This window comes from Coccinella septempunctata, chromosome 8 (assembly GCF_907165205.1).
Source record: "Coccinella septempunctata chromosome 8, icCocSept1.1, whole genome shotgun sequence".
NCBI lineage: Eukaryota > Metazoa > Arthropoda > Insecta > Coleoptera > Coccinellidae > Coccinella > Coccinella septempunctata.
This window is the reverse complement of record NC_058196.1, coordinates 24,776,705-24,794,216: the sequence shown is the minus strand read 5'-3', so window position 1 is coordinate 24,794,216 and position 17,512 is coordinate 24,776,705. Positions and strand designations below refer to the sequence as shown.

General features: G+C 34.3%; 1 protein-coding gene and 1 long non-coding RNA gene across 2 annotated transcripts; one reads left to right on the top strand and one right to left on the bottom strand.

The window, feature by feature from the left end:
• Positions 1–134: 134 nt before the first annotated feature.
• Positions 135–17,512, bottom strand: LOC123319446 (bumetanide-sensitive sodium-(potassium)-chloride cotransporter). The gene is made up of 16 exons (XM_044906428.1): positions 16,950–17,512; positions 13,710–13,872; positions 12,449–12,544; positions 10,641–11,009; positions 9,266–9,405; positions 7,120–7,317; positions 4,408–4,639; positions 4,004–4,125; positions 3,779–3,914; positions 3,481–3,692; positions 3,188–3,429; positions 2,744–3,006; positions 1,701–2,007; positions 969–1,111; positions 803–914; positions 135–647 (listed from the first exon to the last, which is right to left on the bottom strand). Exons 1-16 carry the CDS (start codon positions 17,247–17,249, stop codon positions 512–514), a joined length of 3,171 nt encoding a protein of 1,056 aa, XP_044762363.1. The 5' UTR covers positions 17,250–17,512; the 3' UTR covers positions 135–511.
• LOC123319454 lies at positions 6,154–7,287 on the top strand. Its single transcript, XR_006538487.1, has 3 exons — positions 6,154–6,718; positions 6,882–7,067; positions 7,151–7,287. It is a non-coding gene; the product is annotated as an uncharacterized LOC123319454 (long non-coding RNA).

The window sequence follows — 17,512 nt, the reverse complement described above, 5'->3', positions numbered from 1 at the left end:
ATTTTCATTTGCTCAAAATCTTGATCAAAATACTCAAATCGTATATATTCATAATTGTGAGATCTGAAAATGACGACTCACACTAAGTTAATGTAAGACATTCCTAATGGTGCTTTTAATTGAAAGATTGAAACTAATTCTATATTATTATTTTTATTATCATTATTTGGAAACTAAGATACTAAAATACATCACAATACAAAATACTCTTTGAGTTTTGCTTTATAATATTGTATAAACATTAAAAAACTATTAGTTTGTTAAATACATTATAAATAAATAAAATTACAAAATACAAAAATATGTTTTTCTGTAGGTACTACTCTATATTTGGTCTGGGTTCATAGGATAATACGAAATCTCGAGAATCACACGTTGCAGCTTCGAAAATAAAAAATCCTCATCACACAACAATAAAATATTGATTCAGACATGTGCGATTTAAAGTCTCTGTTCGTCCTGAATTACCCTTAAACAATTTATGTTGCTTGTACTCATATTTACAGATTTCCTACGAATAAAATGTCAAAACAGACTGCTGGTTGCCCCTCACTAACAAGTAAGGCGGCAGATCCCTTGTTAGAGCCTCTAACCAAGCCATGTATAATGGAGCTGATACGTTGCCTTTTCGGGGCATTGGCAATGACCTGAAAATAAACAGTCTTAATGGAATATCAGTGAATCATTCTTGTATTTTTTGAGCTCCAAATGCGACAGTTTTACCAAAACGATTGAAAACAGAATGTACCTAATTCTATTTGAAACAGTTCTCTAGCATAGCTGTAGAAAAAGAAACACTCACATCACCACCAAATTCGTATCTTTAGATTTTTCTAGCAGTAATTCTCTTAATCTCAACTGCCTATAAGTCTTCTCTTGCAATGAAATGATTTCTTGCTCCGAAACTCTAGCCTCTGAAAATAACTGCTATCATTCAATATTCGTCACGATGTAAAAACTGAACCTACCGTCTCCTTCTGTGTCCTCTGTTTTGAAGTCTTTTAATAGTCCGTTGAAGAATTCTATCGTGTCCTGTTGGGGTTTTTCTGACAGGGAAACCATCTCCAAACTTGAGTATTCTAACCTGAATTTCGTAAGAAGATTCGCCATGCTGAAAAAAGAATTGATTGTTGATAGACTATGAGATTAAATCATTTAACAATTGGGAAGAAATTATTGGTATAATATGGCATTGAGGCACACCTAAATGGGTATAAAACATGATGTTTACATATTATCGTCGGCAAGAGTTACATATCTGAGACTTAATTGATGGCCAGTCTGTGCTTAATGTTGAAACTACATCTCAGGTTGGTTTATGATGTTTTTCAGCTTTGTTACATCTATGTTGCAAATATGCTATATACGTTTATTATAATATATCATGGTTCTACTGCTTCACGAATATGTATTGTCTTTAGTCTTCATATACCACGAATACATGTGTTTGGGAGGTTGAAGCTTTTAATTAAACGATAATTAAAATAAGTCAATTCATAATCGTTGAGATGCTAGATGGCTACGTTCGAACAAGTTGCATCGCTAAAATTCTGATGATTTTCAGAAGTTTCGATTATTCACTGATTTTTTATCAAACATTCATTACTCACGTGTGATGGGCAATTATTCACTGAATAGTGGCGTTGAATATAATATATCAGTTGAATTATATTGCTAGTATAATACTAAGTAACCCTTACTTAGCTTTTTCTTCTTCCAAAATGTGCATGTTCGTTGCTAATGCGAATATTCTAAGCTTGCAGCTTTCCCAGTCTTGTCTGCTTGAAATAATATATGGCAACAACATTGTCAGTCCTCCATCGTCATACAACCACCAAACGTCTATATTTCCCTTGTTCTGCTTCGTCCTGAACAGCATCATTTTTTCAATGCCCATGCTTTTATTCAGGTCGGAGTTTCTTCTGAGATATTTCGAGAGGGCTTCTTTCTTCAGCTTCTTCTTTATCTCGATCGCATCTACGTTGGGTTTGTCACCATCGCAGCCATCTAACGCGAAAATGATACACTATTAACTATTATCGCTGAACAGGTGGAACAGAACTCGAAAGTTACATGCAGAAGTAGTGTAGATGCATAGCAAAATTTTCGACTGAAATGATTCGCTTGACTATCTATATTGAAGATTTGTCGAGCGAAAAACTGTTCGATAAATGAGGTAACTACATAGAAAATGCATTATAACTTCATACCTACTCGGAAAAAATAGATAGTGCAGAGAAACGAAAATTTTTGTAAAGCTTCCAAATAACTTATTGTGGATGAATTGCTAACTACTCTGAAATCCATGCAATATTATAGAAATTTCAAGTTATTCATGATGATGAAATATAATGTACCTACTAGTTGGAATAAAATATTTTTCTCACTGTTTAAAAAGCACCAAATAGTGAAATCTCCTCAATTCTTTTGTTTACTAATGACGGGAGATATAAGATTAACGGTAAAATCTTATGATGCAATGATGAATTAAGGAACTGAATTATATTATTCTGAGTTTTTACCATTGCACATGTTTTGCTATCAAAATGGCTTCTTATTCAGGTGTAGGAAAGTATAAAATCATTATGACGTTCAGATGGGTGTTATAACAAATAAGAGTTTGAAATAAAAAAAAAATAATGAAATATTTAAATATTAGAGAATACTGATCAATGCCGACCACTTCTGCACCTAACTTGAGTGAAATCAGAACACACCAAAAACTATATGGTTCATTCCTTACACAAGGTGACAGTTGCAGACGACGGTGAATTTTTTTTAGGGCCAGATCCACCTAAGTCGGCTAAACATAGGTTAGAATCAGCATGCATCATGTTACTGGAGGTGAAAATTCTAAGATCCGTGCTAGATGGAGGATGAGGAATGGTTTGGTCCGTCGATCCATTTGCGTTACCTGCTGGTTCATCATCTTCTGTCAGGCTGGAATAGTCCAGGCCATCTTTCACCCTCAGGATGGTCACCGAGAGACGATAGTCAAAGGCGGCACTGGAAAAAATTGTATCGCCTTGATTAAAACATAATAACAAAATATTAAAATACAGAATTAGAAATACAATACAAACATAAAAACTGGGTCGATAGAAGACTAATCTACTGGCGGCGTAAATGTGCCAGTTTATCTAGCTTCCCAGTTTCAATACACTGAAATTAAAACAGTAATACTCACTGCAAAACATTGAAGTATGCTAGTAACTCGTCCCGGTTGCATGTCATCCAGTTATTCTTGTATCCCAACATCAAAACATTCGGGCTCAACTTCCCAATACCTGTAGATTGCAGCAAAGCTTTCGAACCATCCTCGAATTTCATGTTGTCAACAATGGTATAGAAACCCTTGATCTTGTTAGTCCTCAACCACGCATACACCGAATTCATTCGCGAAGCTCTCTTCCTATGAGGAAGACGTTTCTGGAAGAACATTATTAGTCGAGAGAAGCATTGAGTATATACCAAATTTACCTCTTGTATATCCCCAAGAATGAGAAGAGAGTTACTTCTGGTTATCAAATTAGCGAAATCAACCAACGGTGGTCTTGCTTTAGGAGATCCTGACAGAACTAGTATTTGGGGTTTGTAGTTCTTGACATGCTCTCCGACGCTGTTGAGCCTAAGGGCCATACCTAGAGCTGTCTTGTAAGTTTGAGCCTGTGTGGAAGATCCCCAGTTTACATCTGAAAAAAATCAGTTCATCTAGTCTACCTTTACATGAATCATGATCAGACATATTCATCCGAAAAGATATAATGATATTTTTTACCTGGTTTCCTATAGACCACAACAAGATAAAGGCTCAAGATTACTATGAAGGTCACAAGTGACGACTGCCAGTTGATCATGAACATGATGACAACGCATGTGAAGAATCCAGCCAGACTCAACCACATGTTGTAGTACTGAAATTAGAAGCCTACAGTTAAATACAAAAAAAAGTTCTAGCGATTCATGAAGTATCTTAAGATGGGTGTTTCAGCTAAGTATTTACCTTGAATGTTGGTCGCCAACCTAGAGGTTTGACGAAGGCAGCATGGAAGGTGCAGAAGTTGATCAAGGCGTAAGAGGCCAAGTAGAAGTTGGATATAAGAGGAGCAATAGCGTTGATTTCAGCTGGAAATTCGCATAAAATATAAAATACATAACATGGCAAATATTCAACAGGAAAAATAAACTGCCGGGGCAGTTGCCAGAGGGTAATGTGGTGTCAAATACAGCGGCTAGTCGATGCTCTAGACAAGAACGATGCTTGCAAGGCTTCCATTCAACGAAAGAACTTATGGTGAGTTGATCTAGAGTTATTAAGACTAATTTTGAAACTACTCATCAATATTCACCTTCCAACTAGGACTCAAAAGGTACCTCAAAATAGATTAAATATAATACGGTACTTACCTATCAAAAGAAAAGCACCAGATACTATGAAGGTGAGTATGTAGCCTCGATAAGGCTCTCCAGATTTTCCGTAGCCTTTGGAAAAGAAAATAAGCCCTGGATATATTCTGTCGATGCCCAAGGCTTGTATAAGACGAGGTACAGAGAGGAGATTGGTAAGGGCTGTACTTAGTGTTGCGGCAAAACAACCAGCGTAAATCAGGAGGTCCCAAGAAGACATGATGGTCATCATCTGAAAAGAAGCACAGTATCATAGTGACGACAGCGGACGAAAAGAGTGTGAGGACAAAAAGTGTCTTCGGACGAAAAATACTTTGGAAAATCAAACATTAAAAAACAAATAGCCAATCCTGGTTAAATTTCACAGGTCGTATGCTAATAAGCCGTTTCAAAACGATATGAAGTAATGAAGCAATCTTTAGCTGCACCCTGAAAGGTAATTTCTGAAAAATTCATTTCCCTTCCTCTTTCCCAAATTACGATATTTATATAGATGATTTTTTCTGATGAATATTCTATTCAAGCATCTTTTCCCAAGCGCCACGTGCTACTACGCAAAATATTGAATCGATAAACTCTATGCAAAACCTGCGATGTATTTTCCTCCATCAAAAATAATTGGCAACATAGACGGGGTGTGTCACTTCTGCTCTGTAAACTTCTACGACACGTAAACAGAACGTAAACAGGGAAGAACTCTGAAAAGTGGTCTCCATCCATTGATATTAAGTTCCAGGTAGCTTCATTCATAGATGAGATTTATTACTAATAAAGCATGATGAAAATCGAGTTAATCAAGTATTAAGAAAGAAGTTATGTAAAGCAAACAAAACTAGTTGCAAAATGGCGAATGCGGGGCGACAAATCTTGTACGATATAACTACACTGCGCAAAAAAATTGAACGCACATTATGGAAATCTCAAATTTATTCTACAACTGAAGGTGTTCTCAATGATAATTATTTTTATCAGAATTATGCATGCATATGTTATCCACTTTCAACGGTTTTCTTCAATACAGATGTTTTTTCCCAGCAGGAATAAAAAAAGATGATATTATCAGATTTTGAATGTATTGGCTCCATTCTAAAATCAGTTGTTCTCGATCAATTCTAGTGATCAATAGTTTTTCTTTCGTTTGATTTTCTACACTCGATCGCTATGCAACGCGAAACACGCAATTTTACCCAAGAGGAATGTGCCCCAGCGGTAGTTTTGCGAGAAGAAGGGTGGACATACACAAGAATTGCAGAAAGGTTTAGAGTTCCCCATACAAGTGTGTCCAGAATGTTGCAGCGATTCAGGGAGACAGGTATGAATGTCCGAAGACCAGGACAAGGTAGACCATGGGTAACAACTGCGATTCAAGAACGTTACTTGAGAGTTTCTTCGTTGAGACAACGGTTTGCAACCGCTCGCCTCCTTCAAATTCAGCTTGAGCAAACTCATGAGGTGCAAATTAGCACTCAGACAATAAGAAATCGCCTCAGAGAATAAGATTTAAGGCCTCGTGTCGCGGCAAGAGGCCCAGCTCTTACCCCAGCCCATCGAAGGGCGCGTTTGGATTTTGCGAGAGAGCATATCCATTGGGAAGAGGCCGATTGGGAAAGAGTTCTCTTCACTGATGAGTCTAGATTATGCCTCTACCATTGTGATCGACGTTCCCTTGTATACAGACGTCCATATGAAAGATATGCTCGGTGCAATTTCCTGAATACTACTTCACTACTAACTCATTACATAGGAACTGAGTACATAGGGACTTTACTACTACGAGAAGTATCAATACTAAAATTCATTTCCAAACTGTAGCTGAACGAAAAATGTTATTAAATTTCAAATATCTTAGAACCTGAGTGAGATGTAAATTATTGAAAGGAAAATCATCCTTGGAATTGAAAAATTTATTCGATCACGAATTATATACTCAGTACGGCTCTGCTCCTTTATGAGAGTATTAACACCTGATAAATCCATACTCCTGACCCACAAAGATCCAAAACGTCAACAACAGATGACCTCAGTGACAAGGTAAAAACATATTGACACAAAAGATACCTTCGCATCCACATATCCGCAACTTTTGAGCTATAAGTGCCTCGATCGCGATGCATTTGCTATCCGTTTATTTTCATAAAGTCACGCATCATAATATTCAAATTCGATTTCTCTCCAAATCATCCATGGTAAAATATTTATGTGCCGAAATGAAATGATACGATACTTCGCGGTAAATAGAATATTGTTTATTCTATGTGTGCTATTCTCGGGTGTTATGGTCAAGATTTGGGCCTGAAAATCAAAACCACTGGTAATATATTCTTTTGAAAGGGAAAAATACAGTCTTTTAACATCAAGCAATCCAGAACGTGTGAATAAATGACAGGATTAAACTGATAAAGTAGATCGCCATCTTGCATATGAAAGTGAAAACTTTTCCATCAAATTCTATATTCATTTTCTTATTGCTTCAGAGTTACATATATGGGATATACGGGGAGTTGATGGAAACTTCGGAGAACAGTTAAAAAAAAACGAAAAACTTGGTTTTTTCAGATCTTCTGTTTTATTCGGTCAGCATCCTTGGTTGAGTTATGTGGTACTGACGAGTGACGACCTCAAATAAGAATGAAACCTGTCTATCACTACCCTACATAGATGTGAGTTGATAAGATTTTCGCTAGCCATTTTTTTAAGAATCGTTCTACTCACCTGATAACTGTTGAATAGTCCATATTTACAGGAATCGTCAGCCACGCAACCAGTGAGGTTTCCACTCACCAAGTCGGTCACATTACCACTCGCGTCCCTTAGAGCTGCTCCCCCAGCAAAAAGAACAAAAGCAGCGTATGATATCATCGATATCACAAGTGCAAGAAATGTTCCTTTAGGGATCGCTGAGGCGGGATCCTGGAGAAGAAAAATCCTTTAATAAAAATGACCATCATACGAAATGTCGCTGCAAATTGAGGCTACTAAAATTATATTCAATCAATTAAAAATTGAATAAAAATATCAAATGAAAATTAATAATTTAAAATCATTAAAAATTGAATTAAAATATGGAATGAAAATTAATATTTTAAAATCATTAAAAATTGATTGAAAATCAAGTATCCATTAATTTAAATCTATTATAAATTAATATTGAATCAATTTATAAGTAATTAAGAAATCATTATGAACTCAAAATTTAGAAATGAGCTGAAAATATATTTTAAAATAATTTTAAATCGATTATAAAGTAATTAAAACTTGACTCAAATGTATTGGAGATCAATTGGAGAGTTATCTTAAATTGGAACAAACTGATTAAAATTAATCAGATTTTCGTTCAACAATTTCGTTATATTTTTATTTGTTGGGGATAAACCTCATTAATTAGTTCGAAACATGAATACTCGAAAAAAATGGACTACTCCTGAATGAAAATCTGTTCATATTTAATTCTGAGAATTCCTCGAAGAAAAGTTGTCTGAGAGTTCATGATTCCGCAGTTGTTTTCCCTATTATTTCATTTCAGGTTTGGCGTTTTGTTTGGAAAATTCCCAAATGGAAGTTACGACTTACAAACTCATCACTCTCTGTACGCATGAACGAATCATAATAACAAAAGTTATTCGGAACTTGATGAATAATTGAATTAGCATTTGAATTATGGTATGGGTCTTGAACTAATCTTCGAATTTGAGTCCGAGGATTTCCTGCTGAAACCCATTATTATTTGTTTGAAATGTTCATTCTCATTTTCATATTCGATTTCGTCTGTTAAATGTTGGGATTGTTGGGAAAAGACAGGAAGAACCTCCGCCTTCCTCGAAGCTATCATAAGAAATTCATCGATCTAAGAGAAGTGAAGAATTCTGATTTACCCCTATACCTAAACCGGTCGTTTGGAAAAAAATATGAAGCTGGATCAATTTTCGCGGCTAAATTTTTCCCTGAACTCCGGTCATATTAATCAAGTAGCCTCTGGTATCTCTCGCTTTTCACCACTTTCATCCGGATCATTCCGGATAGTCAGGGCCGGTTTATGGTCAAGTAAGCCGTTGATTCTACTTTACGTTCGTATGTGGTCGTAAATATACCAATGGTTTGGTAATCTTTTGTAGCAGTACCTTCGTGTGCGCATAGAAACTAGCGTGACTTTTGGTTCTGGTGTGATTTTCAATGGACCCAAGGTGGAAAATTTTCTTGTTTGAAGAATTGAATGGAGATTTTCTGGGAACAACCTGTCGTTCGGGAATAACCCAGATGTGATTTTTCTATATTTAAATAATAAGTTTCTATAGAACACGAAGATGGCGAAATTGCATACCGATTACATAAATAAATAGGAGGTTGTGATTTCCTGTAATGAAACCTTTTAATTGAGCATGGACAAACTAAAGCACACTCCAATAGGGTTTATTTATGATCTCTTATTTTCTAGACATTGTTTTGTATTTTCCGAGGATCATATGATCTGTTGATATATTTAAAATTCAAATTTAAAAAAATATTACTAAAATAATATCATTTAGTAATAATTGAGCAGATTCATTGTGTCAATATCAAAAATAATAATAGACATACTTGAAAATTTCCGGAAATTCAGTTTTCAGTACCTATTACCTAAATAAAATGTTATCTACAAAATAGACCAGATAATTGATTGTCTATTTTACAGTTTATTTTTTGAGCCATATATAGATTCCGAAAAATTAATTGGAAAAATACGTATATACGCTATGCAGTTTTTCATTCCAGAAATAAGAAAAAAACTGAAAATACAAGTATACCAGAGTCTATAAGGCAGAAATATTATCGATATAATAAAATTATTTTCACTCTTGAATAAATATCAACTTGAACTTACTTTCAGATCTCCAGAAATATTGGCTCCTGCTTGTATTCCAGTTACTGATGGAAAAAATACCGCAAAAACTTGAAAAAAGTCATAAGGTATGCCTTCGTGCGGTCTGTATTTTGCATCCCAATTCTCTTGAAATACAGTTACTGAAAGAAAAAAATTGGAGTATGAAAAATCAACTGCAGGAAACGTGAATTTCAGTTTAGAATATTATAAAAGGAAATAAACTATACAGACAATTTTTTTTACCGAAAAAATAAGGGATAATCATCATGATTTTTCTATCCATTAATCTATAATTTGATTAAAAATCATACAACTACACTTTTTCCTGGTCTAATTCTAAAATGATCAACTGAAATTTAGTCAATTTAAATTCAAAAAAGGTTATTTGAAATTCAGTTTAGTAACTTTTTTTCAAAAACCGTCATTCCTAAAACAGATTCATCATAATCTTCCTACTTCAGAAATCGCCATTTGTCATTCAGAACATAAAAATATTATTCGCATGCTTATCACATAGGCAGCCATTACAACATACTTGTTGCACTTGAAATTTTCCGTTCTAGTTGAGATTTTTCCAAGAAAATAACAGTTTTTGAATTACAATTGATTTTTTTCTGTATTGGTAATTTCTGAAAATGAAATTGTCGCTTTTTGAAATGAATGTGAATTTCAAATAACTATTTTTGGAATCGAATTGACGAATCTGAATTGCAAGTGATGTTTTCTAAATATCAGTTGATCATTTGCTGAATTACACTTGAAAATTTTGTAGGCCATATTTTCCATTACGTTTTCATTAATTTTTTCTAATGTTTAATTATCAAATAGATATCTGATTCTTTATTTTGTTCTGAGATTTATCAGCAACTTTATCATTTGGTTCCTCAATTTTCTACCCACTTGAATCAATTTTCCTCTGCTCTTCATACGATGGAATCTTGCACATAATGTTTACGTAACCCTGCTGAAAAAAAATCAATACGTACACCTCCTCAGTCGCCGGAAGGGAATTTTTTTAATTAAATCAATTTGTCGCAACCCTTAATTGGAAACAGTCAAGCATCTGATGAAAACCGCCGGTATAAGAAAATCAATATATTTCTAGAATAATATGAGCGGATAAGTCAGCTGTCCCAATTTCAATTTATGGTTTAATGATTTCAATTAATTAAAAGAATTTTAGTGATGCAGAAAATGGAACAGTTCTTTTAAATGGCTTTGGCAGTTATTAATGTCTTGCACTGGCAACTGATTTTGGTGGTTTTTCTGAGATATACGGTTGTCGAAAATTGACCTTCGAAAAGTTTCCGATGAGTTTAGTTAAAAAATCGTAAGGACCGAATCTTGAAAAACACGAAATAATCCATAAACTCACAATTGAAACCAACGAATCCTTGCGCCCTCTTCTCATCGGTGGTAGGTCCGATCACAGTTCCTACCATGAAGTCCGCCATGGCCGCTAATATGATGGCAATAAGAAAATTCTGGGCCTTCGATTCCCATTCCATTCCGATAGCGCAGATCAAAATCATGACCACGATGGCGACTATGCCCACCACCCTCGTGTCGTTCACGCCTCCATCTATAAGGGTGAAGTCGTAGAGTTTCAGCAGCTCGCTCAGCGAATTGCAGAAACCGATGGTGTTTATGGAGGCCGAAACGGCGTTAGCGAAGGCGAAGACGATGCCTACGGACGCTCCGAACTCGGGTCCTAGGGATCTTGATATGATGTAGTATATTCCACCTGAAAAATATGAAAAAATGTACTCGAACACACTAACTACCCAATAAAAATAGATACGTGAGAGAAACGTATTTTTTAAGCAGTGCTAATAAACATTTATTGTTGAATAAACGGTTAAACCTTGTTAGAAAATAAGTTCTATTCTAGTTTCATAGCAACGTTACCACTACACGTTGATTCTAGGTTTGTTATACGTAGCTTCTACCCTCTTTGTAACGAAAATTCTACAAAAAAATAACCAAGCAATTTTGTACCAAAATTACATTTTTGATAGGCGAATTATACACGCTTCAACTCTATCTATTGGAAATTCAATAATGTTATGATTAGTGGTGGATAAATACGACATTCAACGTGTATATAACGTTTCCTAAATCCTATTGTTAAACGTTGAGGAGAACGATAAGGACACGTTTAATATTGGTGGCCAAAGTCACTGGTTGTTGGATAGTTTTGCATTAAACGTTCATTTAACGTTGATTTAACGTTTTTTATTCCTTATTAAATATACGTTATAAAAGCACGAAGGCTGAAAATACGTTACATTCTAGTTTCATAGTAGTGTTTCCACCTCACGTTGATTCTAGGTTTGTTACACGCAGCTACTACCCTCTTTATTGTAACGAAAATTCAACGGGGAAATAACCAAGCAAATTTGCCCCGAAATTACATATTTGATAGGCGAATTATAAACGCTACAACTCTATCTATTGGGAATTCAATAATATTAACATTAGTGGTGGGTAAACACGAAATCTAACGTTTCTTACATCCTATTGTTCAAACGCTGAGGAGAACGATAAGGACATGTTTAATATTGGAAGGCAAAGTCACTGGTTGTTGAATAGTTTTGAGTTCAACCTAGATTTAACGTTTTTTACTCCTTATTGAATATAAGTTGTAAAAGCAGTATAAGGGCACATTTCTTATTGTGATTAGATTGACGCTTTCTTAAATAGTGGCTAAAGTGAAGGGTGTTTGAATAGTTTTTTATTCAACATTGATCTAATGTTTCTTACTCCTTATTGAGTGTACGTTGATTATAGGTAAAATCAACGTGCGGTTGAATTTAGATTTCAAAAAAACACGTTCCCATATTAAATGAAAAACCTCTTTTCAACGTCCCATATCACATTTGAACGTATAATACACGTGTATGTGTTTATTATTCAGTATTACTGTAGGAGCAAAACAAATCAACCACCATATATTACATGATTAGTTGATCGCAAGGTGCGGTTGCTTGCGGTTGACCGCAACCGCGGTACTTGCGGATTGACCCGGACCGCTGTTCAATGAATCTTATATACGAAAGATATTCTCTAAAAGTTGAATATTTTAAGGTTATTCGAATCTTACGAATCGATATGCTGAAATATATTCAACAGTTCCACTTATATCCAGTTTTCTATCCTAGGAGGTCAATGGTAGATACTTACCTCCTTTGACCTCGCCGTTTGTGCTTATCGCTGATAATGACAACGTTGTCACAACGCATACTAACGCTGAAATGCCAATTATTATAAGTGATCCACCTGAAAATAAAATAAAAAGATTTTTGAAACGTTTTAGGAATTTGGGTCATAATTAATCGTCAGTAGCTTTATGGTTCATTCAAAAATGAATTCTAGTTATTACAATATACGGTGACGAAATCACAGAAATCTAAGATAAGACCTGCACCGTTAAGAAACAGTTATTTTGAAGGATAGCCAGCGGTCTTCTTTCATGTAATAGGTTGCGTCGTGTTCATTTGACAAAAATCATATCTAGGTCTAACCTCTCGAGGTATTTAATCGAAACCACTTGAAGTGATACGAAATCATATTCTCAGGGAATTATATACCCAATTAAGTATCATCAAGAATATGTATGCATAGAAAATAAAAAAATACATTTATTGTTGGACAAAAAACTTTTTGAAGCCATGCATTAAACTTCTGTAAATTTCATAGGGGATAAAGATTTCAGAAGATGTAACAACAAACACATAATAAAATGTCTGAGTACTAAAAATCTCAAAAAAAATTTAACCTGGGTTGAATATGAAGGCATTAAGGAAATAAATCATCCATGTCCTTGTTGAAAAAATTCGACGTTTCAATGCTTTCATCTTCCTTATGTTATCGAAGTCTTAGGATGAAATCTCCTCAGAATTCAACCTTATTCTATGTATACAACGTGAGAAAATACCACAATGATAAACTGCATCGATCCAGAAAGATTAAGGGATTACAAAAGCAGGTAAGCTCGTCCATTTCGAATTCATTGTTATTTCAGACAAGAATTCGAAATGCTATTCAAAAGAGGGGCTTTAAAAATGTAGTAGAACTTTCAACTTGAGCAACACCTGTTGTCAGGTATTTAAAAAAAATGAGGAAATATATCCCAAGTTCAACCTTTGTGAGATGAAATTCATCCTTCGCTATAAAAAAAAATATTTGAACGTGATTCGGTAAAAAATAAATACTGACTTTTATGTTAGTTGTATGTATTAATGTTGTTAGAGAATACTGTAAATTATCGCAAAAAAATTGTTATTCTTTCAATTCAACCTCTTTAAAACTAATCATATTTTCGAATCTTCTTTTGAACATATAAAATCGAAACTTATGTGTTTCTGTAATTTTTACAAAAACATTTATTCTCGTGGGAAACATTCTTTCACAATCCCCACTAAACTGGGATTTGTATTCTTACCTATTCCTGCTTCGGCAACTACCCATGACACCCTCAAAAACAACATTACACCCCAAATGTTGAGAAGACATGGTATAAGTACTCCCTGTATCCATCCTAGCTTGATACCTTCGTGAGAGGGTTGGTTTTGTTTTTCTATTGTTTCTGAATTTCTGTTGGAGTCCTGCGGAAGAGAAAAAAAAACTGATTTGGTTTGTACGATACGAATATGTTAATCAGAGAATAGGCCAGAAATTCTTAGGGGTGGTAAAAAATTCTTGAAAATATATTTCCGTGAAAAAATTACGAAAATCTCGAAGAAGATAATTGAGCCATGTTTCTTCCAATTGTGTTTTGAATTGTATAGGTCTTGACAAAGCTCTTAGAGCAAAAAATAACTAATTTGAGAAAAAAGGATTAGAAATTTTTTCAATGTAATTTATAATATGACGATGGTCCAGTTTAAAATTTTCCGTGATTCTAAAGCTTCGTTGAAATGTAATTAATAATCTAGATGATTATCAGCAGAAGCACATTTAGGGCTCTCAATTTTCACATGAAACATGGCCAATTTGGAAAACATGACAGATTTTAGGAGCAGATAATTTTTATATCATCAGACAATAACCCCATTCTCACTTTCAGGGACAGCACGAAAATATATGTATAGGCTGAACAATACATCTCGAAATCATTCAAGAACCAATTACATTTAATAATCGATTATCGCATACTCAAAGTGGTTAGAGCGAGAGCTCATTGACATAATTATCACTAATACTGAAAATACAGAAAACTGCTAGCACACAAATTGGTGGCACTGACCCACAAAGGTGATCCGATATATTATTCATCTATATTTTATGGAAATGCGATGCTGACTTCCGCGAATATGCCAGATTTTTCCGGATTTTACCAACCTATTCTCTAATTGATCACTATAGTGCATCTGTTGTGAGGCAGGTGAATAAAATTAGCTTTCTGGTGTCAATCCCACGTGTGAGTGGGTAAAAGATATTATATTATATAGATATTAAAAAATTATGGGCCAAGAGTAGGTATCGATAATTTCAAAGCGTCAGTTTTGAAATAATGGATGGTGTAAATTGATTCTTTGAGAATAAAAACTGCAATTGTTACATGTAGGTCCGTCATTTTCAGAGGAGCGAACTTCCTGTTGTATCCAACTATAATTAAATAGAAGTAATTGGGTATTTACGATTTTTTCTGAATTTATTTTGATGAATATTCATCATCTATATCTACGTATAGCTATGGATTTTGCTATAGTCTACTATTAGTCTAGATACTGAAAACAACGCAAAATGAGTAGGTAATAGTTAAATTAAACGAGAGTCAGAATTTTTATTTTAAAACATACCAGAAAGTTTGAAACTCAATATTTTTTCTTCGGTTCCACTATAAGTATTGACATCTTTTTTTATTTCTTCGTTTTTGTATATGTCTTTTTACATAATTTACTATCCTATGAGAGAATTTTCTTTATTCAACAACTGGAGGGGATGATTGTTTTCAGATTTAGAATTTTTTCAGGGTGAATGTCTTTACTATTCTAATGAAATCATTGCATAAATGAACATTTTTCTTCTGTTCATCGGTCGAAATCTCTGGTCATTTATAATCATTTAATTTAATTAATTTCACTACCCAAATGGTGAAACAGATGAGTATTTTATATTATTAAACAAAGTTAAACGGAAAGCTTACCATTATAATGATAATTGGAATGCAAATTCGGAAAAACGCATCAGTTAATTTAAGGGTAGTTTTTCAATTATTTAAAATTTTAAGAACTACAAAATGTTCATTTCAAACCCAACATTATCGATTCAAAAGTATTACACACAACGGATATTCTACTGTTATCGTTCAATTATTCATATGTTGCACGAGACGGTTGTTTTCATTTCTCTAGTTTTTCTCAAATTTTGAGTAACTGTTTATATTGGTTTATAATTTTAATTATTAGAAAATTCGAAATACGTGGATTTCGCGAATAACATCAGATAATTAATCTATTCTTTAAAATTTTCTTCTAGACGTTTATTTCTAGTTGCTGTGATCATACTATTACAATATATTCCATAAAATTTTATTAAGATAATTCTGGATGCTTTTATTGACTAGCGAGAAGTAAAAAAGAGTTAATCTGATTCAGTGAAAAGCTGTTGAAGTATAGGAAACTTTAGGACATTGATGCCCTTTTTTGGGTTGGGTTCACGAAAAAGGAAAGTTATATGGATGAATGAAACTATTTTTGAAGTATAATTGAGAAACACTTCAATTTGTTCGAATTTAACTATACTTATTCACCACAACAGTCTTTTAATTTTTAATAATGAAATTGATTCAATTACAAAAGCTGTTTCAAATTATTAGTTTTTCGAAAATTGCCTATCTGCGATTTGCTTATTTGTTCGTATTATTCATTAATTCAGGTGATATAATCAACAAATTTAATCTATATTAAAGAAAATTCAATGAGAATTAGGTATTTGATAAATATGTACAATTTTACAATAATTTGTGAAATAATGTTATCAATCTTCTTCAAATTTGAAATATCTCCAATTTTTGCTTACCACCTAAGGGGATCAAATAACTATCAGTTAATTAATGCCTATTTTGGAAAAGGATTTTGGATAAACTCTGGACTAAGATCATATCAGTATTAAAATTTGTAATTGAACATTATTATTATTATTATACTAGGATACGCTGTTGAGGCAGAGCCTATAAACTCAAGAAATTCATAAATAAAATAACATAATTGCAAAAAAATATTTTTTTACAAAGATATCACAAATAATATTATATGGGGTTGACTAGTAGATTTTTAAGAATTACATCCTAGCCAATTTTATTAAAAATACAAAAAAAAGACACAAAAATTGAAACAAACGAAAAGAAATTTAATTTTTTTGTTCTTTGCAATGAGTTTGACTTCGCCGCTTCTTTTGAGTTTCTTCTTTTTCTTCCATTGAAAAATTTTTGGGCTCTTGAAAATTCGATTTTTGTGTTGAAATCGAGATTTATTCCCTTCTCAAAAATGCATGACCTAATTGAATAATACTTTATGGATTAATTAATTTCCAGGTTACTCAAAAAATACTATTTTCGAATTAATTTTTCTCACTTTTAGTTATCGTTTTTACCACAAATTTTTATTTTTCTAGTTGAAAAAAAAATTAAAACGGTTCAGGATCTGAAAATTAGAAAAAAATCAACCCTCCAACATACCTTTTCACTCCCAGTCTTAATCCAGTCATCGCCACCATGAAGTTCTCCAAGCGAGGGCCTCTTGATGGCCCTCCTCGAATTCCTGTAGTTCTCCAACCGCGGCAGAGCCTCCCTAGTCAACTGCACCAGCGACTTCTTCCTGCGGGGCACGTACTGGTCAACGATAAACCCGTTAAAATTCGCATTTTTCGCGAGTTCCGGCACCCTATCACCCGTCTCGTTTATCACCACGCACTTTTCGCGTAGCTCGAAAGCCGCGTTGTCCACGCCGCCGTTGGGCCTCGAACCCGGTTCGGTCATGTCGCAGGAACGATCAGCACGAGTTACAATCTCGCCGATGGTAGGGATCCCTTCCGGTTAGCCAGAGTAACTGAGGCGCGTCCAGCGGGTCGCTTTCCTTAAGTAGGACGGGTTGATAAGACGGAGATGTGGGGAAAATGGTGAGGTTTGTTTACGTTGGGGGAGATCGTGGGCGCGCTGAAAATCGCGGGTGGTAACTGGTTTTTCAGTTTTCGCGTTAATTGTCCGGCGTCTTGCGGCTCGGCCAGAAAGATCTGGCTGAT